Raw genomic sequence first — 14,137 nt, 5'->3', positions numbered from 1 at the left:
ATTTAAGTTACTGGTTATAAAATGAAGTAATTATATGATTTAATGTTTCCATTATATCTTTACCTATCTGTTAAATGCCTGCATATTCATCAGCAGTGACATTTTAAACACACAAGCTCGTCAAAAGAGCCACAGCTACAGTACGGTGCCGCTGTGGAGCATCGCAGCAGTCCCAGTCACACGGGATCAGAGAGGTTTGGGAATCTGACATCAGGAACATGGGCCCGGGACAAAGGGACCGAAGGACGCAGTCATGTGATATAATGATATTTGATAGGGAAAGCCACTTTTCCAGTGGGGGGGGGGGGGGGGGGGTAGAAGAATACGCGTGCATGCCTGGTCAGTATGTACGCATCATCCGGCACAGCAGGAGAACAAAAACTCATTAAGCATTCACCAAAGTACAGTGTACCCAACCTGCTGCTGCTTAGTGAAACATTTAACATACATTCTCCAAAGCAAACAGTGGCCTCCTAACGAACACGGAAACACCATGTTGAATAAATAATCATACAACAGACAGGAATGCTGTGATATTTCAGATTTGAACAATACTTTCTACTCCTACACAAGCACCTACATATCCACCCAATCTGAAACAATGACCCTACTGTATGTCCATTACAAATCTAATTATTTTGGCCTAAAATAAGATAATTGGATGTTGCATCCAGCAGGCGGCGTGATGAAAGTAGATTTGATGGTACTGGTTTGACTTTATATGCCATCTTTGTAAAAACCAGCCGTTATTGGCTTTAGTACACGATGTTCTTTAGCCGTGTGCGTCAACAATGCACAGGACATCTCTCTGTACATTGCCCTCACAGAGACATGGCACACATGCACAAAGTCACATACGTAACGACTAAACCTCCGACAAAGAAAGAGAAATAGAGACCCCCCCCCCACACACACACACACACTATTCAAGCAGGCTGGACTGTAACTAGAAGGTAAACAGAGAAGAGCAGCGAGCCAGAGAGGGGGAGGGGACGAGAAGAGAAACCATAGCATTTTCAAGAATGGAGAAATAGTGACTTGGCAGGAAAAAAGCAAAGCAACCTCGGATTGTAGTGTAATGAACTAACAAAACCTCAGAGAATACACAGCATCCGGGTATCAGAGATGTCTAGAGACGGGTTAAAACAACTTGAGATGGAAAGTTTTCAAGTCTTAAATGGTTTTAGACCCTCAACGTACAATTAAAAACCTGGTAAACAAGTTGCACTGTTGATTGCTTTTGAGAAAAATAGTTGAAATGACGTGTAGAACCACAAAAACAAGCTGGAGCTGAACGCTCAGTTGTTCAATAGTCACATTAATTAACTCTCTGCCCTTTCCTCACACAGGCAGACACACACCATATCTGTACTGGTCGTCTTGATGCAAGTCTCCACCTTTAAGACCAAACAATCTCCTCCCTCACAGCACGGTTATCCAACAGTGGCATTTTCTTTCTAACCGCTCGCTGAGCCTCCGGCTACTGGCATGCATTCAACTCTCACTGACTTTCTTATTCCCAGAAAAACATTATGCAAGCAACAGGATCCTGGAGAGAAGGTCCTGCTGACCAGGAAGTAAAGAAGAGAATCCAAATTTGACTCTTTTTGCAAGCTTTGCAACAATTCATGTCCACCTCTTTAGTAACAAATCTGCAAGAATGTAATGAAGGTTCATGACTCAAAAATATGTTGATGTGCAGCGAACACAGTTGCAAGGTCAAGATATACCTTTGCACACCACACTTCAAAACTATTTTGAGCATGAGGAAGTAAGAGACAAAATGAACGGACACATAACTGAAACAGAAGATACTTTGTCTCTGTTGACTTGAGCCTTAACTAAAAACAAAAAGCAGATGTAAAAAGATCAGAGAGACTAATGAAGTCTGAGTCCAAGAATTCTTCCTCGACCAAATCAATGATTCTGTTCACAGTTGTGAGAAGTCAAAACTAAACTTTGTTTTATTGTATAAACTTCAGTCTGACTGGATGATGTTCAGCAGGCACCACACAAGCAATACTCACTACAAGCATCGTATGTTCATTATAGTTATGGAGGGAAACGTTAATGCAAGAAGAGCTGACGAGTATCACACACACAAGGAATTTTCTTTGGTTTTGTATTTGTGCATAACATAAACATATTTAAATTTAAAAGAAAAGCAATTATTGCAAAATTCAAGGAAGATAAATGAAGAAAATTACAATAAAATATGTAAAATCTATTGGAATTAAAATTAAAGAGCTGAGCTGTTTTTAGACGCATCAATTAGTAGATCGACAGAAAAACAACTATTTTGATAATTGATGAATCATTTCAGTGATTTCTCAAATAGAAACCCTCCCACATCCTGACTCCAGCCTCTAAAATGATTTTGTAACTATTATTATTTGGACTTCTTTTGTCATGTTCGGCTGTGGGTTGGTCATTTCTTTATTAGCTTGTTAATTGGAGAAAGTATCTGCAGATGAATCAGTAATGAACAGAATAGCCCGGATTGCGATCTGCGTTCGATATTGTTTTGATCGCCCAGCTCTGCGGCTCAGCTCTCACCGTAGACACCCGAGTGTACTCGCTTCACCCAGCACTGGATCTACCTCGAGTGTAGGCTCACTCGCACTACTTCACGTGTCTCACGTTGTGAAGAGCTGCCAGCGTAGAGCATGGACACAGAGTGGAGCCATGCAGCGGGGAGACAGGAAAGCCGGCAGCCTTCGCAGCCTTCATGGCCAGTGGGCAGGAACAATGGTTTGCTCTGCAGTGCCGGTCCAGCTCTGTCTCCTCACACAGCCTGTAGCGCTAACCTCTGCTACAACAACAGAGATGGACTCAGTTATTAAGCCTCCGGTCTCTATGAGCCAACAGTCCCGGAAACAGAAGCTTTTATCCATAAATCATAAGTCACATGGTGCGATGCACCCACTGGCAGCTGATCGGACCCAGTCACAAAAATACAAGTAGTCGTATCCAGAGGATTACAATCCAGAAGTACATTTGATTCTATTATTACTGCTTGTTTAATATATCATAGATTTCCAGCTATACTGTTTACAAGTTAAATCTAATGACAAGTGTCTGTTTTTAGTTACCAAAGACCAAGAGCAATGTCTTCATATTGCTTATTTTGTCCATCAATTAAAAAATAATTGCAAAGAAATTTAATATCACAAATGATATAAAATAGAACAAATAACCAGCATGAGACCGGCAAATGTTTGCCATTTTTATTTAATCTATACTTTTACCCGCTGATCAAGTAATTAATCTGATCTGGTTTTATAAATTGAATTCTGAAAATGCAGACAGACACATTATGTGATGAGCTTTGATTAAACTTAGAGAAAAACAACAAGTAAGCAGTTGTCTGGTTTTACTTGCTGAGGAGGATTCTGCTGGTTTTTGGCTCCAACAGATGAGCCCCGGGGCTTTTTTGGTTTTCGCTTTAGAAACACATCCAATTCCATTGTTTTAAAGTTCACCACTGCTTTAAATGAATATGCGTAGAAACCACTGAGGTGAGAGCGGAGATATGCTGCTGTATCTTTGCTCAGAAAGTTAGTCCAGAAGAAGCCAATCAGGTAACCACTTAGTAACAAACATACATTGACTCCTCGCTCTGCACTGTGTGGGTTCATTTAATCATTTCCATGATAAGATCATTTACAGACTTGAACACAATATCATGAATGGATGCATCTCTTATCTGTGCATCCACATGCTCATGACTTGCATAGCGTGACTGTGTCGTATGTTGGTGCTTATGCATGAGTAAGTATTAGCTTTAGACATCTGCAACTCATTCACTATTCATATGAAAAATGTCCTTCAGACTATAAAAGACAATAGATCTCAATACCTCCAGCTGGACTTAGACTATTTACTGATCACTCTCTTTTGACCACCTCATCATGAAGGCAAACGTGCGGTTAAAATAGTCAAAATAGGTCAACTAGGGAAATTTACCAGAGGTGTTTACACCTTGACATGTGAGATATTACCGGCACAACAAAGGAGTGGTCTGATGAAGGCACGGCGAAGGGGAGAAATAAAAACAAGCATGTGTAGACGCACACGCTGCACATCACAGCAGCCACACGGCACTACAGGACCGTAAAGGCTACAAAGCAACGAGTTGATGAGCTTCAAGGACAAGGCTTAAGTGAGCGACATCGTCATGTCCCGAAGCCGGCTTCAAGTCCAAACCTCCCGCCTCTGCTTTCAGGGCTGGAACAGCCAAAAACTCCCACAGAGCCTCCCCTGTTTCACGAGCTGTGTTTCCATATAGTTCACAAGCAGATTTTTATATGCTGCAAAAAAAAAAAAAAATTAAAAAAAAAAAAAAAAAAAATGCAAATTAGGCGCATTTCCATCAGCTGGTTTGGAGGGAATGAAGTCTTCTACAGTGAAGTTATGAACATAAATTGTCACTAAAGGCTATGCGTGGCTGTTATCTACACGTAAACGGAGTAGAAGAAGAAGAGGTTGTGAACAAGACAAGTTGTTATCTCACCCATAAGAACAATGGAGAGAGGTCTTCAGGAATTTGTTCACAATTGGGCAAGTTTTAATGGTTCATTCTTGTCAGCAGTTTCATGCTGTCTGGAGACAAAGACAAGCATTGATGTGAATAACCAGGAAGACATGGACAGCAGAAGCAGCTGATCAGTCATGTGAGGTAACCGTTGGTGTTTCCGTGTCTCATTTAGAGCATCAAATCTTCTGTCCTGTCCTCCCAGTCCAGGCGCTGCTGGACGTCTACTGGTGGGAAACACAAGCAGTACTTGCACACGTGGGCATGAGGAGGCGGATCTACTTATGCAACAGTTGCCCCAAAAAGGGGAACGTTTACAATGTGGTCACAACTGAAAGGAACGCATAGTTCTTTCAACGAGAAGGTCCTCTGACTACGTCCTGGGCTCCTTTGCATCGTGCTCACGTTGCCTTTGAGCAAGTACCAGAGGACACCATTCAGACAGAGGGGCATGGAGACAAGAAGTATTAAACGTTTGCTTACTCAAAACATTTCATTGTGTGTGTGTGTGCATGTGTTTGCAGTGAAGAGGAATTCAGCTAATGCTGTGTTTGATAAAGGCCATTAGCTTGCTAACTCATTGTGGCCTTTCTTCTGGTTTTCTTTTTGAATCTAAAAGTATTTGTGCTGCTAAACAAAGGTTCACAGACGGGGTCTGCTCAACAACTGAAGCCATGAGTTGGGAAATCCCGCTCCGGCAGCAGAGGGTAGATGAAAGCCCCTATAGAGCGCCTCATCCTATAGATGACCTAGGAGAGGAAATAGGTCTGACAGGCTAAACCCTACGGTGTTCTGTTCCCGGACTGGTGTCGAAACATACAGCGCAAACACAAAAACAGCTCTCTGGGTATGATAAGCACAAGACACACAGCAGTACCCTCCAGCACTTTAAACTACATCAAAGTCTTTTAATTACATGGAAGAACAATCAGCAGCAAAAGCACTAAGCAACCAGGTGAGTCAGCACCTTTAAAACGTGAAGTCCCCAGCTGGACAGTGGGCTGCAGACTTATCTCATGAGTGCTAATCGTGTTGCATAATAACAATAATCTTCAAATGGCTGTGAAACTAATGACTATGACACGGGGGACAGAATGAGATGGTGCTTGCTCCTGTAGAAATAAATGTAATTGTTTATTTTAGGTCGTTTTGCAGACTATAGAATTAGCCGGAAAATGCCAGCTATCAGAGAGAAAGTCCAACAATGTGTTACTGCAGAGAGGAGACGCACCACCACACTCAGCCGACGTCTAGAAGCTAAACTCCAAACGGAGGAGAAAAAAAAATAAAAAAATGTACGTGGTAAACCATCATTACCATGGCTGGAAATGTGTGTACACAAAACACACTCAAGTACACATGCACACTTTCTCCAGTGATGCTGATGTCGACAGACCCGCCGACGGCAGCGTGACACACACACGCACAACATAAAGACCTCTAGCTGAGCACCTCCATCCGTCTGACAGTAATGTACAGAGACTTCACTGAGCAAAGAAAAGCATGGAATCTGCACAAGGTTATTGAAAAACTGCAGTCACGACGACAGAGTGATGCCTCCACCCCTCACCCGCCCCTCACAGCCTTCAGCCTCCCGATACAGAGCCCCTTTCTGCCTAAAATTACGGCTGCCTTGGAAACCTTCGGATCACCGCAGGGACTGCATTCCCTGTTCCCAACGGGAAGTGTGAGAGCTGGCACAGAGGAGTGAGAAGCCGACAGCAGCACGCTAAAAGGGGTTTGCATCAGTAATAAGTATGCGTGTGGTTGCTCGGTCATTAGGTAGTTTGTTAGAAAGTGGAGCGAGTGCACCGAGGTTTTAAGCGAGTAAACACGCAAGGCTGTAATCACGTATGAACTATTAGGAAAGGCTGTCTCAATTTAATTCAATACTCCCCTTGGAAACTTCTTGAATTTAAATGACCAACTACAAATGTGTTGATCCCTCAGTCGGTCTTCCTGTTTCACTGACCTTCACGCTGCTGTGTTTCAATGCTCTCATGTTCTTCTTTCTACTTTGTTTGCCTGCTATAAGACAGAAAGGCACGCTACATCTTATCTGAGCTCTTCTCAAATATTCTAATCTATGGGAATGTGGTCATTCTTCAGAAAAAAAAAAAGAAAGAGTACAAAGGTTACAAACAGAGTAAGAAGAGGATTTACCTGGGGGCTGTTTTCAGTGAGCTCGTATTTCTCCTTTCAGTCTGACTAATTATTTAGACTTTAAAACCAGTTTGCGTCTCTTTTGCAAATACCATGAAGGTACCACACCAGACTGTGTACCTGAGACAGTGTTACTTATTGATTACATCCTTACAAAAATCCCATCCTTGTCGTGTTCAATAAAATATGAGCATTCAAATCTGTTTACGATGCTGTGAGGATAATCTTTTTTAAACAAGATATTTGATCTCCCAAAGAACATACACCATCTACACTGTCAGGGAATGTCATGGTGATATATCATGACAGCTCTGGAGAAAGACTAAACAGTCCGCAGGCCACACGATGAAAGGTTAGCTGCTCCTGAGTCACCAATCTGGTTAAAGGTAGCATGTTAGCTGGACCGCTAATCCCATTTCACAAACCCTCTGCGTATTATTGTTACCTGCCTTGTCCTCTGAGATTAAACAAGTGCGAGTGCTTTGGATAGAAGACTACACACACCATGTTTTCATAATGAAACGTATTTACATTGTTGAATGTAATAATGGATCCGTTTAGTAACTGAACTTTAGTAACTGTGGGTTCAAATGTGATGCCCAAACTAACTAAACAATCTCAAGACATCAGTTTGGGTGTTTCTAGCTGATGTTGAATTTTCAAGATGGTTTAGTCCATTAATTGATAAATAACCTATTTTAAAATAATGGTTATTTGAAGGGGATAGCTAGAATTACACCATATTTAAATCTCAAAGAGAAAGCAGCTCGTCGCTTTATTATTTCTTAGTTTTATTTAAGTTATTCACGTCCCAAGCCATCAGATAAGTAACGTTTTCATTCACAGCCCATGCTCACTGCTTTAGGGTTAGCTAGCTTAATGCTGTTATTCAACAGCTGGCTAGCTAACACCACTAAAAAAACACAAGTAAACAACAAACTTTATCAACCAGCTGTGTCAAGTACAGACAAAAAACATGCAAAAGGCTCCTCTTTTTGACAACGTTACAGGTCAATTAAACACTGTAACTAGCTTGGTAACGGTAGCCGTGTAGCATGGAGGATTCATGTCACTGAACACTGATGCCAGGCGGATATAATGCGGCAGAAAGCGACGTGACGGAGGGGTGTAGTTGTCGTTAAACGTGGTTCAACCTGCTGACACGGCTGTCATCTGTCTTACGTGTAATTACTGAAGGTTTTACGAAGATGGAGATGGAGATATTAGCTTACCAGCACAGGAGAGCTACAATGAGGCACACCAACAAAACGCGCAGCCTCTTCATTATCTTCCCGCGGGGACCAACATCCTCGCTCTCTGGGAGTTTTTTCTAATCTCTTCTAAGCTTTTGTCTGTTGGCCGAGGACTCGTGTTAACTACAACTGTCTTCTGTGGCTAAAAACCTACACTTAAGGTGTGCTATTTTTCCTTTTTCATTGTGCGGAACAAATCGTCCGCTTCTTACTCGGCTTGAACAGCGACTGCTGTGGCGGAGGTAGCTGGCTCTCGGTATGTTCAACCCTTTCTCTAGGTTTGACCAATCAAATCGCAGCTGTGTGTACGTCGGCCAATCACAGGACACGCAGCAACACGGTATTTGACGAGACACGCCCCCTTTGGACTAAGGATGAGCTGGAAGCAGAACGCGTCACATATGTCTTGACAAGCTAAAACCACTAAAGCACGCGGCATTTAAAATGTTATTGCTCAATCTTATGCTATTGCTCAATCTTCTGCTGTCAAACGTTTCAATATGAATGACTAATGCTGCAACCTTTGATTCTGTAAATTGGTAATACATGTGAAAGTCTAAATTACTCGATGAGGTGTGCAGTGAGGAATGCGGTGAGGAATGTGAACATTGTGTACTTTCCCCTTCAACACTTTCATAAAGTACACAAATGTATATTTAAGAACATCCCGAAAAAGGTATTTCAAAAACAAACCATTCGTTGTTTAGTGCCGATTGCAATGGAGCTAAATTGTGTTATATGTATCATATATTTATCATAAATATCATCTATCATTATCTATCAATTTATTTTTTTATGTTTTATGTAATGGGTCTGAAACTTTTAGTTTGAATTCCAGAGATCATTCAAATTAAAACGTAAATAAACTGGAATAATACATATTTTTTATTTAGCATAGAAACATCTTGAACCCCCAAAATACACATCTTTATATGTGTATTTATATATTGTCAATCCTCCTTTCCTTCTTTAATAAATTTGTACATTGTATTGTGAAATAACAATATTATTAAAACAACGAATTTTATGTCTAAATACACTATCTACGGTTTCTTCTGTTTACCCCTGTGAAGGTTTAGCCTTACGTTGAATACGATAACTACATATCCCAGAGTGCAATTCGAGAAGCTGGCTAAATATGTGCCTGCACTTTTTCTTTTTTTGAAATCGTTGGTTGTCTGATGTATATCAACTTATAAATACATCATATTAATCAGAGTAACGTGAAATAAAATGGTGAATAGAACTGAGATTGTGTGAAGTAACAAGTAAAATGTGTATTTTCTTTTTTATCAGGCGGGGTCCTGAGGTTTCGAAAGTCGTCAGTACTAAAAGTGAGAAGAACATTTTCACACAGAAGTGAAGTTTTGGGCGAACATAACCCGCTTATTTACACCGCGGTTAGCTTCCGTAACACCGCGTAGTGGCTCTTTTTGGGACTTTTTTAAAGACACGCAGGCTTTACCATGGAGGTACTCCGGGTGGTCGTGCTCGTCCTGTCCGTGTTGGTCGCTCTGGTCTCGGAGAGGTTCGTGGTGCTGGCTTCCTTCTCTCAGTCTCTGGACTCAGACTTCACGTTCACGCTGCCAGCCGGTCGCAAGGAGTGCTTCTTCCAGACCATGAAGAAAGATGCCTCTCTGGAGATTGAGTATCAGGTGATTATAAATATACTCACATAAACTGGGATATGAAATTTAAAAGGTATGTGAGTGAAGCCAAACTAGCTCTGTGTCTGTCTGCCACATCAGTGATAACACCCAAAGAGAGAGAACACATTAAACTTATTTGTTATTGTGGTTACTGTTCCCGTTTACAGATCCAATTAAAGCAAACCACACTGGCATACTTTAATGTGAAATGCAAATATTGTATTAAGCAGTAGAGCCAGTGGGGGCACACCTCGAGTAAACCTGTTAAGCAGGTCAGTGTATAGCTGACAGCTGAATGAGGCTGATTTTTTTTGATGTCAGGCAGTTGCTCTTTGTTCTTGGCTGTGGGAGAAATAAATCACACACCTTGTACTCAGTTGTAGTGTCTACCACCCTGTGGCTTATTGCTTCCACGTCTCTCTCTTTTCTGATGTTTTCCTCTGTCCTCTTTACTTCTCACATCCCGCAGGTATTAGATGGAGCAGGTCTCGATGTGGATTTCTTCATCACGTCTCCTTCTGCCCAAGTGGTGTTCAGTGACTACCACAAGTCAGATGGAGTGCACACGTATGTTAGGATTTAAGGAATCTTTTTATTGTCATTATGCAACACAGAGATGCACAACGAAATGCAGTTGTAACATGCATTTTTTTTTTTACACACATACATCTGCAAGCTCTCACTGCCTGTGCTTCCCTCTAGCGTTGTCGACACCGAGGACGGAGACTACATGTTGTGCTTCGACAACACGTTCAGCACCGTCTCCGAGAAGCTAGTCTTCTTCGAGTTGATCCTGGACAACATGGACCAAGATGATGAAGCGGTGGAGGACTGGAAGGAGTACGTCCAGGGAACGGACATGCTGGACATGAAGCTGGAAGACATCATGGTTTGGGATGCAGCCAGTCTGAGACACACAGATGTTATGCTATTCAGAAAAATATAGATTTTGACATTGCAACCCATTCCAGAGTAGTTGTGTAATAGTTTTTTTAGTGAGAAGGTTATTTCAGACTTTCCTTCTCTTGTCCACCAGCAAAATAATTGTCACTGTGCCACCGATGCTCTTAGCATGAAATCGACAGTGCAAAGTGACCCAACAGGCAGGTAGTTGCCCTGCAGCCATTTTTCAGCTCGCTGTGGCTGTTTGTTTGCACCATTGTTCCCTGCAGTATTTTTTTTTATAACCAATCCACTTGTATGTCCGTTTATCCTGTTGATCAGACTGTTTTATTGAAGAATAGCATCGCTAATGAAGCTACGCCAACTAGCTGACAAATACATTGCATTGAACCGCTGAGGACACTTGATCTCGTAGGAGGAGACGGTCACGGGCTCTGACCCTGGTCGTCCTGCTACCAAGCAGGACCACAGCAGCGCGGCACAGCTACCCCCTGCTGTGAGACAGTAGGCGGAAACGCATGTTGGCGCGGCTAAAAGCAAACCCACCAGGGACACAGAAAAAAACCCTTACACATGCAAAGTCAGGAGACTGTCACAAGAATACACAATGACATGAACTCTCACCGATCGGGTGAGGGAAGCCAATTGTCTCAGCTTGCACCACAATAGCCTGCAACGCCCCGTCACTAGGAACTGCCTTTGAATTTGTGTCAGAAGTCACATCAGCCTCACTTACTCACTGGCTTTAAAGACAGGAAATGGATCTCCCAGCTGTGCAGGAAGTTGGTTTCCCATGGAAGGCGGAACACACCTGACCTGTTGACAAACTCAGTCCTCATTTTTGATCACTCTGCTTTGCATTTAGTGAGTTTAGTGTCAAGTACATAACAGGACCAAAGTATATAATTTGTCTTCTCAGATTCTGTCAATCTAGTCTGACTCAGTGGATGTAGAATGTGGGTATGAGTCGGCCATTGGTGGCATCCTCCTCCCCTTCCAACCCCCAATACGATTGTGATTAATTTAAGAATCACAAACTAGCCAGAGCCCCTCCCCGTCCCCCCTGTCCCAGACTGGGAATGGGTGCAGCCGCTGTGGAGATTAAGTCTGGTTGTGTCAAACTCACCCGTGTGTCTCCTCTCTCCTCCTCAGGACACCATCAACAACGTGAAGGCTCGGCTGGGCAAGAGTGTGCACATCCAGACGGTGCTGCGGGCGTTCGAGGCTCGCGACAGGAACATCCAGGAGAGCAACTTCGACCGGGTGAACCTTTGGTCGGTGGTTAACGTCATCGTTATGATGGTGATCTCGGGGATTCAGGTCTACCTGGTCCGCTCGCTGTTTGAAGATAAACGGAAAATTCGTACATAACACCACCCTCCCAAAGGAAGGATGGAGAGAGAAACTAACACACACACACACACACACACACACACACACACACCCCTCAGATCTCTTTAACATAAGATGTCTTCTATACACATGCACACAAACAGACATTTTGACATCCTTAATAACAAAAGGCACTTCTGTTGTTGCTCTGCTTCTCAGCCCACTGAAGTTTCAGGGAACAACTTAGAACTATCACCCCGTCTACTTTACAAACCATCTCTTTGCTGCAGAAAGAAAAGTCCCTTTGTCTCTCTTTAAGACGTATATATTGTTTTATAGTCCTCCCTAACGTCACAGAAAGCGACGAGCACGTTTGTGATGTTTTTCTAACGGAGCCTTAAGTTACTGGGCCAGTGGACAACAGCAAAAAAACAAATGAATGTCCTTTTTTCTTTGGACATGTTTTTATTTGAGATAAACTAGATGAAGATATGGTGTCTGAAGAATTTGATTTTATATTTCTGCCAAATAAGATTTGGAAGTGCAATCAGTATATCAGCAAGTATTCCCCTTTTTAAAGAAGTTGTACTCATAAATGTACCTTTTGTGTGTTTATATGATGACTGAGTGGCTTGTATTTAGCTGCCAGTCTGTGAGGTCTTTAGAATACTTTGCCACGGACGTTTATGTTTCAAGAAATCCAGTCTCACTTTCCCGGCTCATGCCAACACTGGAGGAGGAGAAAAAGGAACCGGCGTCTCTTACCGACGGCGGCACTTCTCTCCTCCGCGGTGGCTCGTTGCCCGGATGGCAGCCGCCCTCCTCTGTGAAGCCTCACTGCTGCTGACGGGTGTCTGCTTACGGCCACCTACTGTGTGAAGACGTTGCCGCCTGCCTGTCTCTCCTGTGACCGGGTCTATTTCTATCTCCCCGACACCTGGAAGGTCATGACCACTACCACACCGCTCGGTTCAATGAGTGCGAGTCCGTTCGCTGCCGCGACTCCGACAGCATTCTTTTTAAAATGCTTGTATTTCGTTTGATATTCAGGCACTGCCTCGGATGCCACAGAACAACGTTGTTTTTGTCTTTATATTCTTAGAGCATAATGGGCCCCAAAGTTTGTTTTGTGGGTTAATCAGGGCCACAGTTTGTTGTGGTGTGTGTGTGAGTGAGTGAAGGAGCTGCTCAAGAGGTTTTATATCATTTGGTTTTCTAGTGTTTTTCATGCACCGGTCAGTTGTGAGATTTTGGGCTATTTTGCTTCCACATCATGTCTTCTTTCAGACTAGTGGAAAGAAAACATCCAAAAATACACATTTATTTGACTGCTTTGTCGATTGGGGTTTGTTTGTATATAATTCAGCCAGATTTATTCAACATTTTATTCCTGAAAACATGGACAAAATAGAAAATATATATATATATATATATTTTTTTATGGCTATATGATCGGTGATATAATTCCCTCTATAAAAACATTTGACTCTAATCTGACAACAAAATGAAACCTTGCTTTATTCAATGCAAATTAGCACATATTAAAAGATGCCTCATTCGCATATTTAAACATAACATTTCAGAAAACTTGCAATACAAAAAAAGAATTGAATTGCCGTAAGTATTGTTTATTAGTGGTATTGATTATATATTATTTTTGTACCTTTTCTCACCTTTAGTGTCTCCATTTAAACAGCCTTACAATGGAAGTGCTGTAAAACCAAACTTTGAGCAGTCTGATTGTTTTGAAATGATAGTGTGTCAGTATTGTGGGTCCCTGGAATAACATACAGGATGTCTAAGATATCATCATCATCCTCATCTTCATCCTCAGTGCTTACGACCATCATGTTGTGGTGGCGTCAGTGTTTAATTTAAGTACTGTATGTTGAGATTCTATAAGTGATGGATTAGTAATATGAAGTTGCAGTTTCTGATTTATTTGTCATCTGTCCTACAAAAATAAAAGCCTACAAATATTTTTAAAGTATTTCTAAGTTACTGAGTTAAAGTTTCTGGATCAACAGTGAAGTATTTTTTTACTTCTCTCGTGGAGCAGTGGGGGAAGAGTAATGTATTTATTCAACTAATGTCCTGTAGTTGCAAATGTGTATAAATTAAACAATCCTACATTCTTTCTGACTTCTGTGTGTTCCTGCTGATCTTGAATCGTTGTACCGTACTTGGAGGCAGCGTATCAAACTTTATGCAGATACCTTCAGGAAAGCTCGGGCTTCTTCAACCCGGCGGCGTCTTCTGGATCTGGTGCTGCAGAGATGTGATGATTAGACACTCGCTGAGCA

The 14,137-nt window shown here is 42.1% G+C and overlaps 2 protein-coding genes across 6 annotated transcripts in view; one reads left to right on the top strand and one right to left on the bottom strand.

The window, feature by feature from the left end:
• The window catches only part of suco (SUN domain containing ossification factor), a 39,642-nt gene extending 31,466 nt beyond the window's left edge, over positions 1-8,176 (bottom strand). For all 5 annotated transcript variants that reach the window (XM_031868239.1, XM_031868240.1, XM_031868241.1 and 2 more), the window contains exon 1: positions 7,930-8,176. In XM_031868239.1, coding sequence (XP_031724099.1) covers positions 7,930-7,982 — 53 coding nt within the window. In that variant the 5' untranslated portion in view covers positions 7,983-8,176. The remainder of the gene's footprint in view (positions 1-7,929) is intronic.
• A 1,085-nt stretch (positions 8,177-9,261) lies between these two features.
• Positions 9,262-13,969, top strand: tmed5 (transmembrane p24 trafficking protein 5). Its single transcript, XM_031868489.1, has 4 exons — positions 9,262-9,605; positions 10,069-10,166; positions 10,302-10,488; positions 11,655-13,969. The coding sequence occupies exons 1-4, from the start codon at positions 9,417-9,419 to the stop codon at positions 11,871-11,873; spliced, it is 693 nt and encodes a 230-aa protein (XP_031724349.1). The 5' UTR covers positions 9,262-9,416; the 3' UTR covers positions 11,874-13,969.
• Positions 13,970-14,137: the final 168 nt, after the last annotated feature.

The sequence above is a fragment of the Anarrhichthys ocellatus genome, unplaced genomic scaffold, assembly GCF_004355925.1.
Source record: "Anarrhichthys ocellatus isolate YVR2014 unplaced genomic scaffold, GSC_Weel_1.0 scaffold42, whole genome shotgun sequence".
NCBI classification, from domain to species: domain Eukaryota; kingdom Metazoa; phylum Chordata; class Actinopteri; order Perciformes; family Anarhichadidae; genus Anarrhichthys; species Anarrhichthys ocellatus.
Note: the sequence above shows the minus strand (reverse complement) of the source record. Positions and strands in the feature narration are given on the sequence as shown.

Bases quoted from the DNA above. Each gene is read 5' to 3' on its own strand.
- tmed5 (XM_031868489.1), top strand. From the start codon at position 9,417: ATGGAGGTACTCCGGGTGGTCGTGCTCGTCCTGTCCGTGTTGGTCGCT. The intron at 9,606-10,068 runs GTGATTATAAAT...CACATCCCGCAG, and splicing joins CTCTGGAGATTGAGTATCAG to GTATTAGATGGAGCAGGTCT. The intron at 10,167-10,301 runs GTATGTTAGGAT...GCTTCCCTCTAG, and splicing joins AAGTCAGATGGAGTGCACAC to CGTTGTCGACACCGAGGACG.